The 27,360-nt window shown below is 43.9% G+C and overlaps 1 protein-coding gene across 1 annotated transcript in view; it reads right to left on the reverse strand.

Moving 5' to 3' along the window:
• Positions 1-27,360, reverse strand: part of ELOVL2 (ELOVL fatty acid elongase 2) — a 107,221-nt gene that overhangs the window by 21,639 nt on the left and 58,222 nt on the right. The window contains exons 2-3 of the mRNA XM_044294352.1: positions 9,555-9,618; positions 5,275-5,462 (exon numbers count right to left, since the gene is read on the reverse strand). Of these exons, the coding sequence (XP_044150287.1) occupies positions 5,275-5,462; positions 9,555-9,618 (252 nt within the window). The remainder of the gene's footprint in view (positions 1-5,274; positions 5,463-9,554; positions 9,619-27,360) is intronic.

Consider the following 27,360-nt stretch of genomic DNA (forward strand, 5'->3'; position numbering starts at 1 on the left):
GATTTGACTATTGAGTGTAGTTGTTCTTGCCCCTTTTCAGGTATATGATGGACCTTCCACATCAGTGATTTATGAGGTTATGTGGGATACAATTAAACTCCATGTAGAAAAAAACATTCTTATGAGGCACTTCTGGATTCACCCCTTAGAGAAGCTCTGGGTTTTATGAAAGGAATGACTCGGGGTTTATAGAGGAATGCTCTGTAAATGTCCTTGTATTATACGTATCACTCTGCATGGCCCCTTCCTGCTGGAAATCAGTTAGCACATCTCATATTCTCCCCGCTGACCTGCATTGACCTTGAATGTCACCATTTGTACCAGAGAAATCACTGATGTAAGAGTAAATGAATACTACCTATGGCAGCTCGCCCAGCTCTCATACCTTTGTAACTAGCTATGGCTTCCAGCCTGGCACAGAACTTAGTGAGATGAACCATGTACTTAGCTAAGCAAATAACGGCAGGACCATTTCTTTTCAACTGCAAAGAAGGTGAACTTGGGGTCCTGCAGATGAACTGATATTATAGTGGTTGTGGAAGATTCAAGGGGTTTTAGCAAACCTCCCCACTTGGCCGGACCTGTAAAGGGAAGCTTACTTATCTGTCTCCCCGCTCCTTCTCCTGGCCAGCAATGCTCTGCTGGACTCCCTTGCTGTAAACATCCGGTTTGACTTCACCTGCAGCCAAATCACTGGTTATGGTGGTGACCGGTTCCCCTTACGCCATAACAAATGGTCACATGACGCAAGGAGAACTGGTCGCTGACACAGCCAGTGATTGGCTGAAGTGATATCAAACTGGATATTTGCAGCGAGGGAGCCCAGCAGAGCATCACTGGCCAGGAGAAGAAGGAGCGGGGAGCCAGCGCCAGGAGCAGGTAAGTAAGCTTCCCTTTACAGGTCTGGCCAAGGGGGACTAATTTATTTAAATCGGTAACGTGAACTCAAAATAATGAAGTTCTAGGATATAAAAAGTCTGGGATAAATATACTGTATGTGCAATACATGTATGTCATGTAATATGATATTGTATTATGTCACATGTGTCTGATACACCCCTACCTAACCATGCTTCACGAATATACAGCCGTTTGCAGAGCGCCATTTTCCATAACTGATGTATATGTACAGTCCCTCCTCCACCAGCGAGTGGACAAGCATAGGTATCACTGTAACTAACAGTCACTGGTTCGGGTGCTGACACTGGGACCTGACTGGGTCTGAGCACTCAATCACTTCTGGCCCACACCATATGAATTAATGGGCTGATAGCCTGGTCCCTGTGCCTGATGTCACAGGGATCCTTTATATATATATATATATATATATATATATATATATATATATATATATATAATGAGAGAGAGAGATCTCTAGTAACTGTTACCATTTATCTGTGATATGCAAAGAGGTATCTCCAAGAAAGAGAACCATCTCGCCAGCGCCAGTCAAGATCTGACTTTCCAACAAGCAATGGGTTTTGACAAGGCTTTTTTGAAAGTCAGATCTTAACTCATAGGGAGCCACTTCAAATAGGTGGCACTGGTGAGATGGTTCTCTTTCTTGGGAGATACCTCTTCGCATATTCATTTCCCATGGAGCATTGCCAATAAGTTTTCGTACCGTGGAGCACTTCCAGTAAGTCTCCGTACAGGACTGATCACTTTAAGGAGATTTAGTACCCTGCCTGGTCAGTGATCTGTAAATGGGGACAGCAGCAGTTCAACTCTGCCCCATAGTAACAAAAAAATACAATTAATTGGTATCCAGTGTAATTTACACCTTTTTTTGCTTATTTTACTCATTATTCGGTCAAATTCTGTGAGCAGCAGCAACTTGTCACACGAGACAATCGAGCACCTACATCTCCCAAGATGCACTGCCATCAGCTCTTATTAAAGTGTATTTTCATCTAACGCTACCTATTGTTTGGCTATGCCACCAATGTCAGGTAAGTGTGGTCACAGCTATGAGATCTGCTCCTATCTCCAGAAAGGGACCCCCAAAGTGAAGCAGAGTGCATTAGCTCGGCTATTTACGGAACTCCCACAGAGGTGAATAGAGAGGTGGCGTGCATTTGTGGTTTGCTCTTCATTCACTTCTATGGGAGTTTCGGAAATAGCTGAGCGTGCTCGCTCAGCTATTTTCAGAACTCCCATATAAGTGAATGGAGAGCAAACTCGCACACGGGATATGCTCTCCTTAACTTTGGGGGACTCGTTCTGGAGATAGGTGTGGGTCCCGATCTGACTGGTGGCATACCCTAGCAATATGCCACCTATGTACGAGATAGGACTAACCCTTTAACTCCTCACCGCGCAAGTGCATCCACTGCTCTATTCACTTCTATGGAGCTGACTGAAATAGCCTAGCCAGTGCTCTGCTATTTTTGGCACTCCCATAGAAATTAATGGAGTGATGCCACACAGGCGAAGTCCACTCTCTTCAACTTTGAGGGCTCCATTCTAGAGACAGATTTGGGTCTCACCTCTGGGACCAGCACCTATCAGACATTGGTAGCGTATCCTAACGATATGCCACCGATGTATGAAATGGGCAAACCGCTTTAAGGCCTCAAGCACATAATTTTATCTATATATTGTGGTCTGCAACCCACAGATCCACAAAATACTGATACCTTCTGTGTGTTGTTTTGATATATAAACCTATGGTAACTGTTGTATGAGTAAATTACATCAAAAATCCCACTAAACGGTCTCAGTTATTCTAATCCGCATTATTCTCACCCCCATTGCTACAAATGACTATACAGACCAAAATAGGACATGTTCTATAATTTTCAGAAGGGACACATGGATGAGAGATATGCATGAATCTTTAGTAAAAGGAATGGGGTCCTGGAGTTCTGTTTTAACAGCAGTTAGGAGTCTCATTAGTAACATTTTCCTCACATTAGCTATGAAATAGATTTATTGAATGGACACTTTTAAGTGGGTCTTTGTCTACTTTGCAAATGGATTAGTACATGCTTCTCTTTTCATCTGCATTCATTTCCTATCTTGGTGGAAATTGCTAGTACAGAATGCTCTATGTGTTTTCTGGACAAAAGATTATTGAATTAAAACCGACCCAGAGGTCACATCATTGTGCAAAAAATGTTCAAACTATTTAAATGAGAAATCTGTACACAACATAAAAATGAAGTCCATTTTGTCTAGTTTGCTGTTCACGCTGTTTTGTCACAAAGACACAGTAAGATATTTGGAAAATTCATCTCAGCATAACTCTAGCACACATAAATTACCGTGTGAACCCGAGCCTGAAATCCTGAATGTTACAAAGTGTCTGATGTCGAACGGACCTGGCTCAATCGGCTTCAAATCATTAATTACAGATGCAGTGCGGCAAACGCAGGTGAACCACATGCGGGTACCACAGCTCAGCACGTGTAATAGCATCTTGAAGGTCCACAACATAAAAAAAAACGCTACACCTAAAGACTCGTCATGCCATATTAAGAAAGGGGTCCTGAAAGCATAAACATCGGGGTCTTACAAAGTGACTATTATACACTCCGAATCTGTTGATTTGCTTTTGATACCACTGAGCACCAAATATAGTGAACAGTAATGCCAAGAGGCAGTTTTCATGAAGATGAGAATGGTTGTCACAACTGTTATATCTGGTACTAGATTTACATTTTAAGAATAGGCAAAGAAAGTCTGGCACCTTAGACTCCACCTTCGCAAAAACATTAAATGCTATGATATGGAAGAAGAAAAAAAATAAAATAAATCAAGACTCCACTGCAGTCTTTGTTCAAGTGACTGCTGACCCACAGTGGTCAAGAGACACCGTAGTTAAGGACAGGCAGAGTTTGTGTGATCCAATAGCGTCTGAGGTCAAGGCAGGCGGCTCAGGGTCATAACAGAGATCAGGCAGAGGTCAAGTCATGCAGCATAGGCTCAAATCCAGGAAACAGGCAGAAGTCGGTACGCAGGCTGATGAACCTAGATACAGCACACCTTTGCAGGACAGTAGCAAACTAGAACCAACTGATAAATTTCCTGAAGGGGAAGGTGCGTTTGGCTGGGAAGATGAGGACGTGCACATACTAGCTAATAAGAAACCGAGAGGGCGTGAACGCGCATCCTATGCACAAAGTAAGACATTCTTGCATGGGAGGAATAGCAAAGTTACTCTGTAGGCAAAGCCCATCGGGAAGCAGGATTGGGTGGCCAGTGGGTCTCAGCTGCCAGAACCCAGAAGGGCAAAGCTGACCAGACCAACAGCCGTGCCCACTGGGAGGAACAGAGTGGCGACAGGTACGGAATGCCGCCATAACAAGACTACATTTAGGAAGCAAATAAACTATTCACTGCAAATGTGTTACTAGCCAACTGGTCATTCTCACCCACAAAGCTATCCACAGTGCTACACCCCGCTACATGTCCTCTCATTTCTGTCTACCACCCTACCCATGCTGTACGATCTGCAAATAATTTACAACTAAGATCCACCATAATCCAAACCTCTCTCTCCTGAGCTGCACCAGTTCTCTGGAAAGTCCTACCCCAAGCAATTAGGTTCATTCACAACATCCACAGTTTTAGGCACTACCTAAAAACACATCTGTTTAGGATGGCCTATCGAACCCCCTAATCGAACTCTTCCCATAACTCTCCCCCCTTCAACATGATTTTTCTGAACCTCATCCACCATCAAACACTATCTACCACACCCTATGCCCTGAGAAGCACTACAGATATTGGCTGGTAACTGGCTCATGTATCTTTATATCTACTCCACTATTGTGATAAGATGGCCAGATCATTGTACAAAACAAGCACTTTTTACCTTTTGTCACCCTTATCCAGGGGTGCACTTAGCCTTTCTGCTGCCTGAGGTGAAAACTGAAACGGTGCCCCCCCCCCCCCCTTCCCCATGCCAATTACCTAAAATATAAATACATACAGAACTATATATTTGTATGCACAATTTTGCTTCATCTTGAACCCTTTTCCCAGGCTACCTCTAGTCTTCTAGGTGAATCTAAAATTTAAAAAACTATTTATGTAAACCAGGCAGTTACGAGTGCTCATGTGCAACCACTGTACTAACAGCAAGAGAGAACATTCATGCTTTTAATACGGATGGCCTCCTACACAATGTGGTCAGAAGATGGACATATCAATTGCCTTTAGGTAATTTACATAATCTAATCGTCAGAATTTTTACTCCTGAAACTCGACAAATTCCACTCATTTTTACAATAAGGAAATTAAGTGATGCAAAATAGGCTAGCCACTTACCTCTATCAACATGTACAAGGACAGCAAAGTGACTGCTAAATTGTAAACAATTAAGTGACCCCTGAGAGAGAATGGTGGTCTGTTCTTCATATATTTGGTCCCCAACCATATAGAAAGGAAGTAGAGGATGGTCAAAGAAAATGTGGGAAGGTAGGAGTCCAGCATAAACCATCCTCTAACCCTGGGATCTGGAAAGATACAGGAGATAATGAGACTCTAATATACTTACAGTGATAGAAAGCTATAAGCACTAAATTGTGTTTCTATTCTTAGGCTACTTTCACACTAGCGTTCATGGGTCCGTTCGTGAGCTCCGTTTGAAGGAGCTCACGAGCGGACCCAAACGCCTCCGTCCAGCCCTGATGCAGTCTGAATGGAGCGGATCCGCTCAGACTGCATCAGTCTGGCGGCGTTCAGCCTCCGCTCCGCTCGCCTCCGCACGGACAGGCGGACAGCTGAACGCTGCTTGCAGCGTTCAGCTGTCCGCCTGGCCGTGCGGAGGCGAGCGGATCCGTTTAGACTTACAATGTAAGTCAATGGGAACGGATCCGCTTGAAGATGTCACCCTATGGCTCAATCTTCAAGCGGATCCGTCCCCCATTGACTTTACATTGAAAGTCTGAACGGATCCGCTCAGGCTGCTTTCACACTTTTTCTAAGTTATTAATGCAGACGGATCCGTACTGAACGGTGCCTCCGTCTGCATTAATATGATCGGATCCGTTCAGGACGGATCCGATCAAGCACAAGTGTGAAAGTAGCCTTACATGTAAAATACTTATCTGAAGTAAACAGTCATAGTACAATTAGAAACAGATAATTAAAAAAATATTTATATTACTTCTAATAAAGATAAATACATTGATGGAGAGGTAATATTCCTCGCTGAAATACTTGGAGCAGATCTGTCACCTGAATGCAGTGTCCCTCTGCTACAGCAGTGGTTCCCCTACAATTTTGATACATACGCTGTAAAAAGATTGCATATGCATTTTCTGACTAAAAAGGTAGATAACAGTTAATAGGATGCAATTACCAGCCACTAGGTGGGGCTGTATACCTCTACCCATAGGGAGGAAGAGTTAGAACAGTCTAGAGGCAGAGAGAGTGTGTGTGGATAATAGATTAATTGTACAGTCGTGGCCGAATGTTTTGAGAATGACACAAATATTAGTTTTCACATAGTTTACTGCTTTTAGATCTTTGTTTCAGTTGTTTCTGTGATGTAGTGAAATATAATTACACGCACTTCATACATTTCAAAGGCTTTTATTGACAATTACGTGACATTTATGCAAAGAGTCAGTATTTGCAGTGTTGGCCCTTCTTTTTCAGGACCTCTGCGATTCGACTGGGCATGCTCTCAATCAACTTCTTGGCCAATTCCTGACTGATAGCAACCCATTCTTTCATAATCACTTCTTAGAGTTTGTCAGAATTAGTGGGTTTTTGTTTGTCCACCCGGCTCTTGAGGATTGACCACAAGTTCTTCAATGGGATTAAGATCTGGGGAGTTTCCAGGCCATGGACCCAAAATGTCAACGTTTTGGTCCCGAGCCACTTGATTATCACTTTTGCCTTATGGCACGGTGCTCCATCGTGCTGGAAAATGCATTGTTCTTCACCAAACTGTTGTTGGATTGTTGGAAGAAGTTGCTGTTGGAGGGTGTTTTGGTACCATTCTTTATTCATGGCTGTATTTTTGGGCATAATTGTGAGTGAGCCCACTCCCTTGGATGAGAAGCAACCCCACACATGAATGGTCTCACAATGCTTTACTGTTGGCATGACACAGGACTGATGGTAGCGCTCACCTTTTCTTCTCCGGACAAGCCTTTTTCCTGATGCCCCAAACAATCGGAAAGAGGCTTCATCTGAGAATATTACTTTGCCCCAGTCCTAAGCAGTCCATTCACCATATTTTCTGCAGAAGATCAATATGTCCCCGATTTTGGGAGAGAAGTGGCTTCTTTGCTGCCATTCTTGACACCAGGCCATCTTCCAAAAGTTTTCGCCTCACTGTGCGTGCAGATGCGCTCACACCTGCCTGCTGCCATTCCTGAGCAAGCTCTGCACTGGTGGCACTCCGTGCCCGCAGCTGAATCCTCTTTAGGAGACGATCCTGGCGCTTGCTGGACTTTCTTGGACGCCCTGAAGCCTTCTTAACAAGAATTGAACCTCTTTCCTTGAAGTTCTTGATGATCCTATAAATTGTTGATTGAGGTGCAATCTTAGTAGCCACAATATCCTTGCCTGTGAAGCCATTTTTATGCAACGCAATGATGGCTGCACGCGTTTCTTTGCAGGTCACCATGGTTAAGAATGGAAGAACAATGATTTCAAGCATCACCCTCCTTTTAACAGGTCAAGTGTGCCATTTTAACCCAATCAGCCTGACATAATGATCTCCAGCCTTGTGCTCGTCAACATTCTCACCTGAGTTAACAAGACGATTACTGAAAGTATCTCAGAAGGTCCTTTAATGACAGCAATGAAATGCAGTGGAAAGTTTTTTGGTGATTAAGTAAATTTTCATGGCAAAGAAGGACTACGCAATTCATCTAATCACTCTTCATAACATTCTGGTGTATATGAAAATTGCTATTATAAAAACTTAAGCAGCAACTTTTCCAATATTTATGTGATTCTCAAAACTTTTTGCCACGACTGTAGACACAGTGGACGTCTGGATAGTGATAAGTCTAGATGCAGGGATATTTTTGGGACGCATACCAGTGCCAAAAGGAGGTGCGAGTAGAAGCCCTGTGGAGATAAACTGCTTAAGCAGAAGCTTATAGACTCCATAGCAGATATCGTTCAGAAAGAGAAAGGCTTCTGGCTCTGGACAAAACTAAAGGGCAGAATCCTGAAATGCACGCCATACTACAACCTGCTAAGGAAACCTGTAGTAACATAAACTGTGTTTATGGCAACCTGTGAAAAAGGTGCAGAGATTAGTTTGACATTGGGGATGTTCAGGATGTTTATGCTTAAGGTAGAAGTGCAGTGTGAGGAAAATAGTCTTAAAGAGACATATTTGCCTATTAACTATTACTGCAGCCATGTAACCCGTAAGAACTGTGGAAATTGCATTTGTGTAAGAACTGCGAGTCCATGGATGCTGAGAACTATAACTGATGTACCTGAACTTGAATCTTCAGTAAAGAACTGCAAAACCTGCCTCATCATTGCCTCCACTGCTACAGGAGACCCTGCCTTGCACCTCACAATTCATCACCATAAAGGGCACCGCAAAACACCATCAGGCAGAAGAACCTGAGAACCAACCCTAAAGGGGCACATCACTGCATGGCCCAGAGTGCATATTAACTACAACCACCATACTTGCTACTATCACTCCTATCCTCTCCTCTGCTGGGCTCGCTGCATGATTATACTCTTCTGAGGGACCCACTCTCCTATAAGCCCAAATGGCCCCAAAAAATATTGAGTAATAGGAGAAATCAAACAATAATGCAGATGTAGTTATCAGTCCACTATATTCATGAAAATTGGCTGCTGTGTAGCTACAATTACAGCAGTCCATCACTATATGCTCACAAGGGCATGAATATGGAGGACTGATCACTTCTATTAGCCAAATTGTACAATATACGTAAAATAATGATATCATTAGCTGTGAGAATCCAAGGAAATGCTCCAATGCTCCAATGCTCCACTCCTACATGGTAAAGGAATGAAGGGGGGCTTATATCCGGGGTCAGCCCTGAACTCGGACAATCTCTTTAATGTTGTAGGGAGTGCTTGTTTGTGGGAAGCAGCTCTCCAGGAAGTTCTGACCTGACTCCTGTGGGTCATTTGCATACAGGACCCAGGGGTTAAATTTTTATTTATTTTTTTACTTATGCTTATGGCACATATTTAGCAAAATGGGAATAATATTTTCTGCAGTAAAATACATATGTACTTGCTAGAGATCATAGGTCCTCTTAATAGCAGTTTGCAATGAAGATCCAGATAGGTGTTACTAGTCGAGCGTGTTGCAGTCTGACACTGGCAGCACTTATTGGATAGTTCCAGTGCAGGGACACACCCCCCCCCCCCCCCCAACTGGTAACACCCGTCTGGACCTTCATTGCAAACTGCTAGCAATTCATTAGTAGCTTCTAGTAGAAATAAAAAAGGAATGGCATATCATAGATTCATAAGAATATATGCTTAGATTTGTTATTATGAGAGTGCAAGTTGTTGCGATGACAGACATGACAGGAGAGCTTACAGGTCCTCCTTAAATGCCAATTTATTTTCAGCTTACTTACCCCTTGGGCCAAACAAATAATCCACAAATGCATTTACTTCTCGGTCTAGTGTCTGTATGTGATCCTGAAAAAGAAGAAAAAGATATTAATTATATTTGTATATATTATTACATAATATACAATATATATATATATATATATATATATATATATATATATATATATATATATATTGTAAGGGATCGCTCTCTCCCTCAGGGGTCAGCAATGACAGACTTCTCATCAAACAGGGGGTTTTCAAGCTCAAACGTTGCTTTATTTGTCACACAGCACATCACACTTCCAAGTTTGGCATCACTTGGCACAATGAAGTCGCAACTTCACCTCACAATGTGTTACATCAACACCAAACAATAAACCCTTGCCCGGCTAGGCACTCACTATACAAGGGGCTCCCTAACTCACTTCTAGGACAGTGTTCACACTGCAGTATTTGGCTTTGGTGTCACAGCCTCCTAGCTGTGACCAGTGCAACCCACCAGTCCTCCTGGAAGAAGCAGCGAAATACCTTTGGGGGGGGGATATGGTCCAGCAGTCCTCCTGACTCTGACCATGCAATCCCTCTCTTTTTCAGGCGTCGCTATGTCGCCCCGACTCAGGCTTCCTCAGCCTTGTGGCCGCCCAGCCTTCCTGGCTGGAACCACAAAGAACCTCTGCAGGCTTCCTTCTTAATCCCCTCCTCAGTCTCCCACTCTGAGGATTGCTTTATCCCCAAGTGATCATCGCACCTGGCCTCATCTAAGGCCAGGTAATCGTGGGGAAAACACAGCAAATCATACCATACATCTCCTCTAATAGGTTTCCTGCACCATTCTAGGAGACACATATCTTCCCTCCTCATATATGAGGCCTATCACTGCATCACGAGATATATATATATATATATATATATATACACATATATACATACAGTAGTCCCTCAAGATACAATATTAATTGGTTCCAGGACGACCACTGTATGTTGAAACCGTTGCAAGTTGAGTAATTGGTTCCAAAGCCCCAAAATGTCATCCAACATAAGAGAATATAAAGATTTAAGAAAAATAAGCAGATAACTAAGGCTACTTTCACGCTAGCGTTTAATATTTTCCAGTACTGAGATCCATCATAGGGTCTCAATACCGGAAAAAAAAATGCTTCCGTTTTGTCCCCATTCATTGTCAATAGAGACAAAATGTAACTGAACAGAACGGAGTGCTCCAAAATACATTCCGTTCCATTCTCAGACCAGAGAGCAAACCGCAGCATGTTGCGGTTTTCTTTCCGTCCTGGGATGTGGAGCAAGACGGATCCAGCATGACCGCCAATGGTGACGGATCCGTTTTCTCTGACACAATAGAAAACAAATTCGTCCCCCATTGACTTTTAATGGAGTTCTTAACAGATGCAGTTGGTTGTATTATCAGTAGGGAAGCTTTTTGCTGAACCCTGCCGGATCCAGCAAAAACGCTAATGTGAAAGTAGCCTAAGAGAGATAAAACAAGTCCTTACATATCATAGTCAGGAATAGCTGTTAAATAGCATCTAATGCAGCTATTATACCGGAGAAGTGTCCTTGATTGGTTGGATCTGAGTCTGAGGCATTGTATGTTGAGTCTGGTTTAAACTTACGATGGGTCAGAAAAGACCATTGTATGTTGAAAATATTGTATCCTGAGGCCATTGTATCTTGAGGAATTTTATATATCTATATATATATATATATATATATATATACACATACATACATATACACACACACACACACACACACACACACAGTCCTGATCAAAAGTTTAAGACCACTTGAAAATTGGCAATAAAATCATATTTAGCATGGCTGGATCTTAACAAGGTTCCAAGTAGAGCTTCAACATACAACAAGAAGAAATGGGAGTGAGACAAAACATTTTTTGAGCATTCAATTTAATGAAAACAACGAATAAACTGAAACAGGCTGTTTTTCAGCTGATCAAAAGTTTAGGACCACTCCTCCAAAAAAAAAAAAAAAAAAAAAACCCCCAAAACAGAAATCCAACTTCCAAACATGAACTCAGTATTGAGTAGCTCCGCCGTTATTGTTTATCACTTAAAAAATTTGTTTCGGCATGCTTGATGCAAGCGTTTCCATGAGGTGAGTGGGAACATTTCTCCAAGTGGTGAAGACGGCCGCACAAAGGCCATCTACTGTCTGGAACTGTTGTCCATTTTTGTAAACTTCCCTTGCCATCCATCCCCAAAGGTTCTCAATTGGATTTAGATCAGGGGAACACGCAGGATGGGCCAAAAGAGTGATGTTATTCTCCTGGAAGAAGTCTCTTGTCCTACAGGCATAGTGTACTGTAGCGTTGTCCTGTTGAAAAACCCAGTCGTTACAACACAGACGAGGGTCCTCAGTCATGAGGAATGCTCTCTGCAACATCTGGACATAGCCAGCGGCCGTTTGACGCCCCTGCACTTCCTGAAACTCCATTGTTCCACTGAAGGAAAAAGCACTCCAGACCATTATGGCGCCCCCTCCACTGTGGCGCGTAGAAAACATCTCAGGTGGGATCTGCTTGTCATGCCAGTAACGTTGGAAACCATCAGGACCATCAAGGTTAAATTTTTTCTCATCAGAGAATAAAACTTTCTTCCACCTTTGAATGTCCCATGTTTGGTGCTCTCTTGCAAAGTCCAAACAAGCAGTTCTGTGGCGTTCAAGGAGACGAGGTCTTTGAAGACGTTTTTTGTTTTTGAAGCCCTTCAGTCTCAGATGCCGTCTGATGGTTATGGGGCTGCAGTCAGCACCAGTAAAGGCCTTAATTTGGGTCAAGGATCGTCCAGTGTCTTGACAGACAGCCAATTGGATCCTCCGGCTCAGTGCTGATGACATTTTTTTGGGTCTTCTACTTGACTTTTTTTGTTCCATAACCCTCAGGATCATTTAGCGCTGTGAGAGACCCTGCTTATGCAGTTCAACAACCCGACCACGTTCAAAAAGGGAGAGTTTTTTTTACTTTGCCATCACAACGTGTGACTACCTGACAGAAAATGACAATGAATCCACATATTTGCAGATTTGGCCTTTTAAAGGCATGTGGTCCGAAACTTTTGATCAGCTGAAAAACAGCCTGTTTCAGTTAATTCGTTGTTTTCATTAAATTGAATGCTCAAAAAATGTTTTGTCTCACTCCCATTTCTTCTTGTTGCATGTTGAAGCTCTACTTGGAACCTTGTTAAGATCCAGCCATGCTAAATATGATTTTTTGCCATTTATCAAGTGGTTATAAACTTTTGATCAGGACTGTATATATATATATATATATATATATATATATATACACACACACAGTATATATATATATATATATATATATATCAATCTTAAATCCGCCCCTTTGTGAACAGGTTTAAAGAGTCACTGTACAGGGAGTGCAGAATTATTAGGCAAGTTGTATTTTTGAGGATTAATTTTATTATTGAACAACAACCATGTTCTCAATGAACCCAAAAAACTCATTAATATCAAAGCTGAATATTTGTGGAAGTAGTTTTTAGTTTGTTTTTAGTTTTAGCTATTTTAGGGGGATATCTGTGTGTGCAGGTGACTATTACTGTACATAATTATTAGGCAACTTAGCAAAAAACAAATATATACCCATTTCAATTATTTATTTTTACCAGTGAAACCAATATAACATCTCAACATTCACAAATATACATTTCTGACATTCAAAAACAAAACAAAAACAAATCAGTGACCAATATAGCCACCTTTCTTTGCAAGGACACTCAAAAGCCTGCCATCCATGGATTCTGTCAGTGTTTTGATCTGTTCACCATCAACATTGCGTGCAGCAGCAACCACAGCCTCCCAGACACTGTTCAGAGAGGTGTACTGTTTTCCCTCCTTGTAAATCTCACATTTGATGATGGACCACAGGTTCTCAATGGGGTTCAGATCAGGTGAACAAGGAGGCCATGTCATTAGATTTTCTTCTTTTATACCCTTTCTTGCCAGCCACGTTGTGGAGTACTTGGACGCGTGTGATGGAGCATTGTCCTGCATGAAAATCATGTTTTTCTTACCTTGCAGACTTCTTCCTGTACCACTGCTTGAAGAAGGTGTCTTCCAGAAACTGGCAGTAGGACTGGGAGTTGAGCTTGACTCCATCCTCAACCCAAAAAGGCCCCACAAGCTCATCTTTGATGATACCAGCCCAAACCAGTACTCCACCTCCACCTTGCTGGCGTCTGAGTCGGACTGGAGCTCTCTGCCCTTTACCAATCCAGCCATATGGCCCATCAAGACTCACTCTCATTTCATCAGTCCATAAAACCTTAGAAAAATCAGTCTTGAGATATTTCTTGGCCCAGTCTTGACGTTTCAGCTTGTGTGTCTTGTTCAGTGGTGGTCGTCTTTCAGCCTTTCTTACCTTGGCCATGTCTAAGTATTGCACACCTTGTGCTTTTGGGCACTCCAGTGATGTTGCAGCTCTGAAATATGGCCAAACTGGTGGCAAGTGGCATCTTGGCAGCTGCACGCTTGACTTTTCTCAGTTCATGGGCAGTTATTTTGCGCCATGGTTTTTCCACACGCTTCTTGCGACCCTGTTGACTATTTTGAATGAAACGCTTGATTGTTCGATGATCACGCTTCAGAAGCTTTGCAATTTTAAGAGTGCTGCATCCCTCTGCAAGATATCTCACTATTTTTGACTTTTCTGAGCCTGTCAAGTCCTTCTTTTGACCCATTTTTTCAAAGGAAAGGAAGTTGCCTAATAATTATGCACACCTGATATAGGGTGTTGATGTCATTAGACCACACCCCTTCTCATTACAGAGATGCACATCACCTAATATGCTTAATTGGTAGTAGGCTTTCGAGCCTATACAGCTTGGAGTAAGACAACATGAATAAAGAGGATGATGTGGTCAAAATACTCATTCGCCTAATAATTCTGCACGTAGTGTATTTGCACATAATTTCATTTCCTTTAATAAAGAATGGTTTAAGTGGCACATTTCTAAATCAATTCATAAAAAGAAAAATGCCTATGCAAACTTTTTGTGAAAACTTTAAACTAACCTGTACACGGGGGCAGATTCATGAAACCTGTCCATAGTAACTAATCACAGCACAGATTTCATATTTCATAGCAGAATTTGAGCAGGACTTTACTTTTTCTCTACTCTTTTTGAAATCCTTTGTGTATACTGATAAAGATTATATCATTTTCCCTTCTCCACTTCCTGGGGTTTGCTCTGTTAAAAAGAAAACTGATTCAATGGGAGGGGGAACAGACGCCAACAGCGTTAAGCTGGGCTTAATATGCACGCTCTGATAACTGGGCAGACGAGAGAAAGCTTCTGTCACGGCTGTTTAAGGGTAACCAGAGCATACACAGTAAGAAGAGCTACTGACCGGACCCCAAACTAGGGAACTGAAAGGGTGACCCCTGTCAGACCCTCAACACTCTCCCTATGCTGCTAAAGCACATGCCCGGATCCAAATGGTGGAACGAGGCATGCCCACGTACCTTAGACTGATGAGCCCTGTAACCCCTACAATAGTGGAAGGGGCACGGCCACCGATGCCCTGCTCAGAATATGGAGGGAACCGTGGCCACCTCAGATCCAGTCAGGAAATCACCAGGTACACAACAAAGTCTGCACACTTAGCTGATGGAGCTGCAGCCGCAGAGAAGACGGATCCGAGGGCCGCTGGCAATATCCGGAGTGCTTGCAGCAGCAGAACACAGGTCCAGAGAACTAGTAGCTAAAGAAGTGAAGATACTCAAGGCAGAGCTACAACTGAAAAGAGAAATATAATCCACGCCCTGCAATAGGAGGAGGGGTGATTTAAAGGCAGGGAAATCAAAGGCAGGAGAGACAGCTGGGAGTAAAGACCTCATCACAGGGGCGGAGAAACAGAACAGTGAGAACACCTCCAAACTCTAAGTGACATCATCACAGGGGTGGAGACACAGAGCTGTGAGAACGTCTCAAAGCTCTGGTAGTGACAGTACCCCCCCCCCCCCTCTACGGGTGGACTCCGGACACCCAGGACCCACCTTCCCAGGATGAGCCCTATGAAATGCCCTGATAAGGCGAGTGGCTTTAATGTCCGACATCGGAACCCACATCCTCTCCTCAGGACCATAACCCTTCCAATGAACGAGGTACTGAAGAGAACCGCGGACAATGCGAGAGTCCACAATTCTGGAAACCTCAAACTCCAGATTGCCATCAACCAAAATCGGAGGAGAAGGCAAAGAGGAGGGTACCGTGGGCTGGACATATGGTTTTAAGAGAGATCTGTGAAATACATTATGTATCTTCCAAACCTGTGGAAGATCAAGGCGGAAGGCAACAGGATTGATGACTGACAAAATTTTATAAGGCCCAATAAACTTGGGACCCAATTTCCAGGAGGGAACCTTCAGTTTAATATTTCTTGTAGACAACCACACCAGATCACCCACATTCAGGTCCGGACCAGGCACACGTCTCTTATCAGCCACACGCTTATACTTCTCACTCATCTTTCTGAGATTACTCTGAATCTTTTGCCAAATGGTAGACAAAGACGAGGAAAATCTCTCCTCCTCAGGTAAACCAGAAAGAGCCCCTCCCGAGAATGTCCCAAACTGCGGATGGAACCCATATGCACCAAAAAATGGTGACTTATCAGAAGATTCCTGACGACGGTTGTTCAAAGCAAACTCAGCAAGAGGGAGAAATGAACACCAATCCTCCTGGTTCTCTGCCACAAAACAGCGCAAATATGTCTCCAGATTCTGATTGAGGCGCTCAGTCTGACCATTCGACTGCGGGTGAAAAGCAGAAGAGAAGGACAGCCGAACCCCCAGGCGAGAACAGAAAGCCTTCCAGAACCTGGACACAAACTGCGTGCCTCTATCGGAAACAATCTCAGAGGGAATGCCGTGCAATTTAACAATATGATCGACAAAAGCTTGCGCCAACGTTTTAGCATTGGGTAAACCAGGGAAAGGAACGAAATGAGCCATCTTGCTAAAACGGTCCACGACCACCAGGATCACCGACTTCCCCGAGGAACGAGGAAGATCCGTGATAAAGTCCATGGACAGGTGTGTCCAAGGACGGGAAGGTATGGGAAACGGGAGAAGGGAACCTGAAGGTCGTGAACGAGGGACCTTAGCGCGAGCGCACGTCTCACAAGCCGCCACAAAACCCTCCACAGACTTACGAAGAGCCGGCCACCAAAATCTCCGAGCAATGAGATCTACCGTGGCTCTACTCCCGGGGTGACCAGCAAGAACCGTATCATGATGTTCCTTAAAGAGTTTGTGACGTAGCTCAGGAGGCACGAACAACTTCCCGGAGGGACAACGGGCAGGTGCCTCAGACTGGGCAGCCTGGACCTCGGCCTCCAAATCGGAATATAGAGCAGAAACAACTACCCCCTCCGCCAAAATGGGACCCGGGTCCTCGGAGTTTCCTCCTCCCGGAAAACAGCGAGAGAGAGCATCAGCCTTCACATTCTTGATCCCAGGGCGGAAAGTATCAACAAAATTGAATCTGGAGAAGAACAGAGACCATCTGGCCTGTCTCGGATTCATACGCCTGGCCGACTCCAAGTACGCCAGATTCTTATGGTCGGTAAAAACGGTGATAGGGTGCCTGGCCCCCTCCAACCAATGGCGCCATTCCTCGAAAGCCAACTTGATGGCCAACAACTCCCTATCTCCCACATCATAGTTTCTCTCTGCCGGGGAGAGTTTTCTAGAGAAAAAGGCACAAGGTCGCCATTTGGCAGGAGAGGGGCCCTGGGACAAAACTGCACCCACACCCACCTCGGAAGCATCCACCTCAACAATAAAAGGTAAGGAAACATCGGGATGCACCAAGATGGGAGCAGACGCAAAACTCTCTTTAATCTTAGAAAAGGCTGCAAGCGCCTCCTCCGACCAAGAGGAAAAATCCGTCCCCTTTTTTGTCATGTCAGTAAGGGGTTTGACAATAGAGGAATAATTCAAAATGAACTTTCTGTAGTAGTTAGCAAAACCCAGAAAGCGCATCAATGCCTTCCGATTTTCAGGAAGCTCCCACTCCAGCACAGCACGGACCTTCTCCGGATCCATGCGAAAACCAGAAGCAGAGAGGAGAAAACCCAGAAATTGAATCTCCGATACCATAAAAAGACATTTCTCCAGCTTGGCATACAGTTTATTTTCCCGCAATATCTGCAGGACCTGAAAAAGATGATCCTGATGGGTCTGAACATCAGGGGAAAAAATCAAAATATGATCAAGATACACCAATACAAATTTCCCCATTAAATGATAGAAAATACTATTAACAAAATGCTGAAAGACGGCCGGAGCATTCATCAGGCCGAAAGGCATAACGAGATTCTCGAAATGCCCGTTAGGGGTATTAAAGGCCGTTTTCCATTCATCCCCCTCTCTGACCCTGACCAGGTTGTACGCGCCTCTCAGATCCAATTTTGAAAACACCTTGGCCCCAACAATTTGGTTGAAGAGGTCCGGGATCAGAGGAAGGGGATAGGGATCGCGAATCGTGATACGGTTCAGCTCCCTAAAATCTAAGCAAGGTCTCAGAGAGCCATCTTTTTTTTTAACAAAAAAAACAAACCCGCGGCAACAGGCGACTTTGAGGGACGAATATGCCCCTTCTCGAGACTCTCGGAGATATAGGTTCGCATTGCGAGTCTTTCTGGTTGTGAGAGATTATAGAGGCGTGCCTTTGGCAGCTTGGCGCCGGGAATGAGGTTAATGGGACAGTCAAACTCCCGGTGAGGAGGTAGCTCCTGAACACCGCTCTCGGAAAACACATCCGAGAAATCAGAGAGAAATGATGGCAGAGTTTTAGTAGACACCTCTGCAAGAGTGGCTGTGAGACAATTCTCTCTACAAAAGTCACTCCACTCATTTATTTGCCTTCCTTGCCAATCAATAGTGGGGTTATGTCTAGTGAGCCAGGGTAGCCCCAAAACTAGAGGAGAAGGCAATCTGTTAAGGACAAAACAAGATATCTCCTCCACATGAGTGTCACCTACAGCTAGCCGGATATTGTGAACAATGCCTTTCAGAGATCTCTGCGAGAGTGGGGCAGAGTCAATAGCAAAAACAGGTATATCCTTTTCTAATGTACAAACCTGAAAACCATGCAAGGCTACAAATTGAGTGTCAATAAGATTGACGGCCGCTCCACTATCGACAAAAATCTCACAAGGAATGACTTTGCTCTCTAGCGCCACCCTGGCAGACAGGAGAAAACGGGAACTGCAAGTCAAAGGAAAAGCATCAATTCCCACATCAACTTTGCCAAAAGTAGCAGATGAAGCAGAACTTGATGATCTACCTCTTGAGGTTTTTCTCTTATTATCGCTCTTAGTACAGGTCAGGAATCTCCTAGACGGACAAACATTTGCCAAATGACCTATGCCCCCACAACAAAAACACACCATATTCTGAGGACTAAATCGTCTTTTATCAGGGGCAAGTCGGCCTAGCTGCATGGGCTCCTCCTCAGAGGGGAGCGAGACAGGATGAGACCCCTGCATACTGAATGAGTCCGCACCATTGCCCCTAGACTGACAATGGCTGGACGGAGAGGTCTTGTTTCTTTCCCTTAGACGCCTGTCAAGGTGTACCGCTAATGACATGGCAGACTCCAAGGACGTTGGTCTCTCATGGAAAGCAAAGGCATCTTTCAAACCCTCTGAGAGACCATGACAGAACTGACTTCGGAGTGCAGCATCATTCCAGCCTGAATCAGCTGCCCATCTCCGAAATTCAGAACAATAAAGCTCCGCAGACAGTTTGTTCTGGCATAGAACACGTAAGTTCGATTCTGCCAGAGCAACACGATCCGGGTCATCATATATCTGCCCCAGGGCCACAAAAAATCTTTCCACGGATCGAAGGGAAGGATCCCCTGATGGCAGCGAAAAAGCCCAAGTCTGAGCATTACCTCTGAGCAGGGAGATGACAATCCTCACCCTCTGTTCCTCATTACCAGAGGAGTGGGGACACAAACAAAAATGGAGTTTACATGCCTCTCTGAAGCGAACAAAATTCTCACTGCCCCCGGAGAACGTTTCCGGAAGTGAGACCTTTGGCTCGCAACAGACTCCATGAGCCGGAGCAGAGCCCAATGCTTGTAGCTGAGTCAGAGATTGACGGAGATCCGCTACTTCCAAAGAAAGACCCTGCATGCGGTCAACCAGGTCAGAAAGCGGATCCATGTCAACAAGGACGGTTTTGGTGGATTATAATGTCACGGCTGTTTAAGGGTAACCAGAGCATACACAGTAAGAAGAGCTACTGACCGGACCCCAAACTAGGGAAGAGAAAGGGTGACCCCTGTCAGACCCTCAACACTCTCCCTATGCTGCTAAAGCACATGCCCGGATCCAAATGGTGGAACGAGGCATGCCCACGTACCTTAGACTGATGAGCCCTGTAACCCCTACAATAGTGGAAGGGGCACGGCCACCGATGCCCTGCTCAGAATATGGAGGGAACCGTGGCCACCTCAGATCCAGTCAGGAAATCACCAGGTACACAACAAAGTCTGCACACTTAGCTGATGGAGCGGCAGCCGCAGAGAAGACGGATCCGAGGGCCGCTGGCAATATCCGGAGTGCTTGCAGCAGCAGAACACAGGTCCAGAGAACTAGTAGCTAAAGAAGTGAAGATACTCAAGGCAGAGCTACAACTGAAAAGAGAAATATAATCCACGCCCTGCAATAGGAGGAGGGGTGATTTAAAGGCAGGGAAATCAAAGGCAGGAGAGACAGCTGGGAGTAAAGACCTCATCACAGGGGCGGAGAAACAGAACAGTGAGAACACCTCCAAACTCTAAGTGACATCATCACAGGGGTGGAGACACAGAGCTGTGAGAACGTCTCAAAGCTCTGGTAGTGACAGCTTCTGACAGACACCAATGGCAGCTGCTTATCTCCCTGACACCAACTGAATCAAGCATGTTGAAATCCAACAACCCGATCCTTCTCTCCCCTAAAATATGCCTTCGGGAGAGGATCGGGAGGCCCCGATACACATTAGTGGGTCAGCCAGTGGATTTGGCAGAAATAAATCTTTAGAAAAAGTGAGCTCACATACCATCACATGACAACAATATTGTATTTTGTATGTTGGCCTAGTAATTTCATCATTTTGTGCTTGTGTTAAACGATGATTGCTATCATCTTTTTTTTTATTCTTAACATTTTTATTTGATTTTGCTAGTTTTGTATATCCATACAATTCAAATGTGACAGATATCAATCAATCTTTACACAAAGGAGATACAACATTTTGCGCAACAACATAACATCATAACTAACTTTCCCTATGGGTCGGTTACTTTAGACAATAGGTCTCCAGGCAATTCCCTTCCTTAACCAGGGTAATGAATTCAGGATCTATCTATTTCTGGATGTTGTCTCTCCTAGTTTCCCTAAAGTGCCCTTGATTTCCTCCCAAAGATACCAGGTAATGTGCCTGAAGAGATCTACTAAAGCTTCTCTCTCCCTGTCTTCGCAATATCTAACAATAAAGTATTTCCATTTTGTAAAGAACTTTTTTTGTCTGACTCTTTGTCCTCTACCGTTATTAATTGTTTCATCCATAAGGCCTTTTTCATAACCAGTACAACCTGTCTAGTGTTTGGGAGCTGTGGGAGTAGCAAGTTCGCTAAAATGAATTTTTTCGCTGGCATGATAATGGTATGCGCTACTGGAGGCAGATGAGTAGCCCTGTCAGCTGATGACCCAGATGACTCCCCACCTGTATGAAACAGCGCCATTTTATAGGGTCGGGGCCAGGCATGAGGGTCGAGGGTGGTAAGTTTAAAGCATAGATTGCCCTATGCATGATTTTTAACTGAGTTTCCCTCCAGTTTTCAGATATGATATGTTTTCTAAAGTCTACCCAGCCACTAATAATCTCCTTTCCTATCTCCTGACCCCCCAATTGTCGTGCCCAGCCTTTATATATTGTATGGATATTTCCCCATAACAACTCGCTTCTAAGAAAGGAGTACAAATCTGTAATAGAACGTCTGGTATTAGAGGGAAAAAGGGTATCAAAGGCATTTGAGGCAGCCTCTCTAGAAATGTCTCTCCTTTTTGCCCTGCAATAATGCATAATTTGCTGGTAGGGAAAATACTGAGGACCTTGGAGACCAAATTTGTTACATAGTTCTTCCAAATCTTAAAGGGGATCTCTGGGATCACATCAACAGATGTAGAAGGCCTGTGGATGTGCTCCAACTTACAATTAGCCATTCTGCTCTCCCCTGATGGGATAACAGAGGGCTTTCCATGTCAACTATTTTTAGAAGCATTGATGAGAATGATACAGAACTCTGTTCCCTGCCATTGCCAAGTATAGCTCAAGCTGGGTAACCCCCCCCCCCCCCCCCCCCCGACCCGCTGTATGTTAGGGAGTGACACAAACAACTGCCCTGGAAACTGCGTTTAGGCTGGAGATCAAGCAAATCATCTCAGAACATACAATTTGTACTATACATCTATCATACATACATAATGTAGACAATTGCCCTCATTCCTAGGACACACAGGATAATAAGAAAGTTAATAATTTAAGACTAATTAACCTTTCAGGACAAACTAAGAGCTCCCAAAGATATTGTACAAAAAGTACACTCCAGTTTCTAATTAGGCCATTTCAGTCATGTTTGATGAGCTAAGCTTTCTACCAAACTGTGAAATAAAAGGCGTGCAGTATAAAAAAACTATACTACTACACTGCTACCACAGCACAACACACATACAAGAAGACTGCAAAAATGCAAAAAGGTTATCTACCTTTAGACTACATAAATCCACTGGGATACGTTTTTAGCTGCTTTACTATGTATCAACCCAACAGGGCAGCGGTCCAAGCACCACATTGTCATATTGTACCCCTCATAAGGACCCCTGTTAGGCCTAAAGGGGTTGTCCGGGTTCAGAGATGAACCCGGACATAAACCCATTTTCACCCAGGCAGCCCCCTGACTTGAGCATTGGAGCATTTCATGCTACCATGCTCTCCTTTGCCCTGCGCTAAATGGCACAGGGCAAAGGCATTTTCTGGAGTTTCGGTGATGTACCGTGCTCTCCATAGGGCTGCCAGGCGGAGGATTTCGCCCAGCAGTGCTGGGGGGAAGCCTCCGCCTGGCAGTGTATTATTGTACATTTAAAGGGCCCTTGCCCTGCGCGATCTAGAGCAGGGCAAGGGAGAGCATCGGAGCATGAAATGCTAACATCAGGGGGGCTGCCTGGGTGAAATTATGGGTATGTCCAGGTTCAGCTCTGAATCCGGACAACTCCTTTAAAGTGTACCCACATCTCAGATATTTATACCATATCAACAGTATATGCTATAAATGTCTGTCAGGTAGGCGGCCACTTTTTGGGCTTTCACCTATCGGAAAAACAGAAGCAAATGAGCGTTTCCCAACTCCCATAAACTACAATGGAGAAAGCAGCCTTATATGATGGCCTTAGAGATGGAAGCCCCACGTATCACATATCCCATGTCTATGCCCTAGAATCTCATGTGGGAATAGCATTTTAAAAGATCACTCTGGGTAAAACTGGCACCCTGTGTTATGCCTAGGGCAGGGCGCATGGCACATATTGAAGAGCACCAAAGAGAATATCAGTTTTTTTTAAATATAATCTTTATTAGCTTTTGCCATTTTTCATTCCAGCAGCATGTTACAATAGTGTGAGAAATTGACATGGTTTGACATATAAGATACAGTACATCTGACACATGTTGAACAATCCCCAGCTGTCATTACTTACATATTATAACATTGACTGCTCGTTCAATTTCCTGATCTTTAAGGCTAATCTACTAGCCCCTAACTGAGGTTAACCCCTCCCCCCCCCCCCCCCCCGAACGCCTTCCTCCAGTATACCGGGTCCTAATATGAATTAAACTTTAATCAGACAATAATCTCCCCAGTGTCCCTGCAATTTTACGTTTCAAATACCATTCCGAGGATAGAAATGGCGTCATCAAACTCTTCAATTCCAGATCTGAGTATACTACTATCATAAAATCCTCCCATCGTTTGAAGAAATTTTCGATACGCTTTCCTCTAAAGGCGTTCGCCTCTATTCTCTCCAAATCAAAGCATTTTTTGACATGCTCCAATACCTTATTCATTGATGGTACATGTGGTCGAAGCCAGCTGTTTAGTAGACACCGCTTGGCCGCCAGAATAATAATATGGATAATTGGTTGTATATGTCTATGCTCTGGGAGAGCATGGAAAAGAATACACTCAGGAGTGTTGGGGATGTTGACATCTAGGTGTCTTTTAATTTGCTTTTTCCACTAATTCCCAGAATTTTGACGTATCTGGGCATGACCAAATCCCGTGCAACATATTTGATCTGTTTAAGTGACATTTTGGACAGCATGTCAGTCTGTCTTGTCTTTGAGACTGAGAAGAGAAGCGAAAACCATAAATTGCCTTGTGCATTAGACGAAATTGTGTTTCCCTCCAACCCTCGTTAAAAACTACCCTCCTAATCTTTTCCCAACCCTGTTGTATTATCTATAGTATATCAACATCCGGGAAGTCTTTCCTCCAGGAAGAAAAGAGAGTCTCCGCAAGAGTTTTATGTCTGGTTTCGCCGATTCCCTGATATAGTTCAGATAGTGATTTTTTAGTTGTTCCCTGTCCTATCATACTGTCAAAATCACTCAGAGAAAACACTGTTCTAGGTTCATGAATCCTAGTATGTAGGAAGCTTTTGGCTTGAAGAAAAGCAAAAACATGTTGCGGACGACTTAAGAGAAACTTCTCATTTAGTTCTGCATATGTATAGAAACAATGTTCTTGTGAATGCCATAAGTCTGAAGCGTTTGTGATGCCCACCTCCCTCCAGGCATTAAAATGCTTAAACTGTACACCGGCCGGAAATTTTGGATGACCCCACAAGGGCATATGTTTAGAAAGGGAAAAGGGCAACTAAAAATTTTTACGGATTTCTTTCCATGTGGCAATGGTATCTTTTATTACTAGACTCGTTCTTATCAGTGGGGGCTGGGCCGAGTATTTGGTGTGTAGTAGGGCCTTCAAACACCAAGGATGCACAAGCTGGGCTTCCAGTGCTCTATTAGTGTAAAAATTAGTATAAAAAAATCCAGTAAATACAGTGTCGCAAGAGGCTCGCCAGATTGTATAACCGCAAATTCGAGAACGCCATACCTCCCTTCAATTTGGGCAACTGTAATTTTGACAATGCTATTCTGGGTCTTTTCCCCGCCCACAGGAAGTTAGTAAAAGCTCTTTCCAGTATTTTAATGTCAGTATGTTTAAGGAGAAGTGGTATTGTCTGCATGGGATACAAGAGTTTTGGGATGGCAATCATTTTTAAAAGTTGGCACCTTCCTCCTAGGGACAGGGGGAGATTCATCCACCTCTCCAGGTCTGAGAGAATCTTTTTAACGAGTGGCGGGTAATTTAAGTGATATAATGACTCCGGCTGCTTACCGATGTGGATTCCTAAGTATTTAATGGATACTGGGGCTATTTGGATAGGGACATCAAGTTGCTGGGGACTTCTCTTGCGGTGTTTATTTCCTAAAAAGAGGATTTCAGACTTAGTGGCATTTACTTTGTAACCTGATACTGACCCGAAATCTTCCAACAACTTAAATACCCTGGCCAAATCTCTTTCCGGGTTTTCTAGGAAGATCAAAAGATCGTCGGCGAAAAGTGCATGCTTAATGGATATCTTGCCTATCTTGATACCTTCTATATTTTGGCAACTATTGATTTTGCGTGACAGAGGTTCTATTGCAAGATTGAACAGTAAAGGGGAGAGCGGACAACCCTGCCTAGTCCCTTTATGTAACTTAAACGGTGGTGAGAGAAAGCCTGGTGTACATATCCTAGCTTGTGGGTCTGTATATAGAGCTGTGATATAACTACGAAAAGAACCACAGAACCCCATATGATCTAATACGACCCCTAGCCATCCCCAGCTCACATTGTCAAATGCCTTTTCAGCGTCTATTGAAACAATAGCTGCAGAGGGGTGCACTAGATAACGCATCTTTACTTCATCCAACACCGTTAATACTTTACGCAGGTTAGTCACTGCCGCCCTCCCCTGTACAAAACCTACCTGGGATGGAGAAATCAAAGAAGGCATAATACGTGCCAATCGATCGGCTAAGATTTTGGAGACTATTTTTAGATCCACGTTAATTAGTGATATCGGTCGGTATGAGGCCGCTGAGAGAGGATCTTTTCCTGGCTTCGGTAAGACCTTTATGTGTGCCGTGTTGGTATGTAGAGGTATGGCAGACCCCTGCATGTATTCCGTATAGACCTGTGATAGTGTTGGGGCAATATCTTGTGATAGGATTCTGAAGAATTCCCCCGTATACCCATCTGGTCCTGGGGCCTTTCCCAAAGATATATTTTTGATAGTGTTGATGACTTCCTCTACTGATATGGGGGCATTAAGTGTATCCCTGTCTAGGTCCGAAAGTGTGGGAAGATTAGTCCCGTCTAACCAGTCTCTCAGTTCACCCTTTTGTTGATCTGGGCTCCTATATAAAGTTGCATAGAAATCCCTTAATATGGTATTTATCCCCTTGGGGTCAGAGCAGAGAGTCCCTGAGTCATTCTTGAGAGTGGTAATATTCGTCACCGGCCTATGGCCTTTTGCCAAAGCAGCTAATAGTTTGCCAGATTTATTTCCATGTCTAAAGAGATGAGCCTCCCATTTAGATTGGGCTATATTTTCCCAGCTCCTAAGAGTGTTCTCATATTCCGACTTGGCTGCTTGCCATTTTTTAAGTAGGAGTTTTGAAGGGGTATGTCTAAACATCGTGTACGCTGATTTCAGATTGTCGCTTAACTGGCTAATCCGTTTTTTAAGGGTAGATTTTTTATTGAACATATATGCCATGATACGGCCTCTAATAACCGCCTTTCCTGCATCCCACAACAACTGTGGGCCAGTGGAGGTCTCATTCTCTGACTTGTACTCAAGCCACCATCCCCTGAGAAGGTCCCTAAAGTTTTTGTCCTGGATTAGGGAAGAGGGAAATCTCCAAATAAAATCTGTGCCTTTAGGGGATCTCTGGTGCATTAAAAATGAGATTGGCGCGTGATCGGAAATCACCATCTCTTCTATGGTGGGCTTGGAACAAAGACCTATGGCATCCCTACTGGTTAAAATATAGTCGATGCGCAACCACGAGCCATGCGCATGAGAAAAGTGAGTATAGTCCCTGCCTTCAGGGTTATAAGACCTCCATAAGTCTTGCAATCCAGTATCTTTTAAGAGAGTAGCTAATCTTCCATCTCCTGGAGGTGCTCCCTTACTAGGAATATATCCCCTCTGCCTATCCTCCAGATAATTGAGGACCGTGTTCATGTCCCCTCCAATAATGTTTAGAGCGAGCGGGTCTTGCAAAATCCGTCTCGCAAGAGCTGAGAAAAAGCCAGCATCAACAGTGTTTGGGCCATAGATATTATATATGCTCAGGTCACCAGTTGGGGATGTGAGATATATGTGAAACCCGACCTTTATCGTCAGACTCATGGCTCATCACCTTATAAGAGAGACCTTTTTTTAGTAAAATGATGACCCCTGCTTTTTTCCCGTCTGCTGGAGAACCTATAACTTCCCCCACCCATAGGTGTTTCATTCGTGGGAAGTCAGCGAGAGTCAGATGAGTCTCCTGCAATAAAGCAATATCCGTATGTAGGTGTTTCAGGATCATCATCCTTTTGCACGGAGATCTGAGGCCCTTGACATTCCATGAAATAACTTTAATCTTATCAA

This window comes from Bufo gargarizans, chromosome 5, assembly GCF_014858855.1.
Source record: "Bufo gargarizans isolate SCDJY-AF-19 chromosome 5, ASM1485885v1, whole genome shotgun sequence".
NCBI classification, from domain to species: domain Eukaryota; kingdom Metazoa; phylum Chordata; class Amphibia; order Anura; family Bufonidae; genus Bufo; species Bufo gargarizans.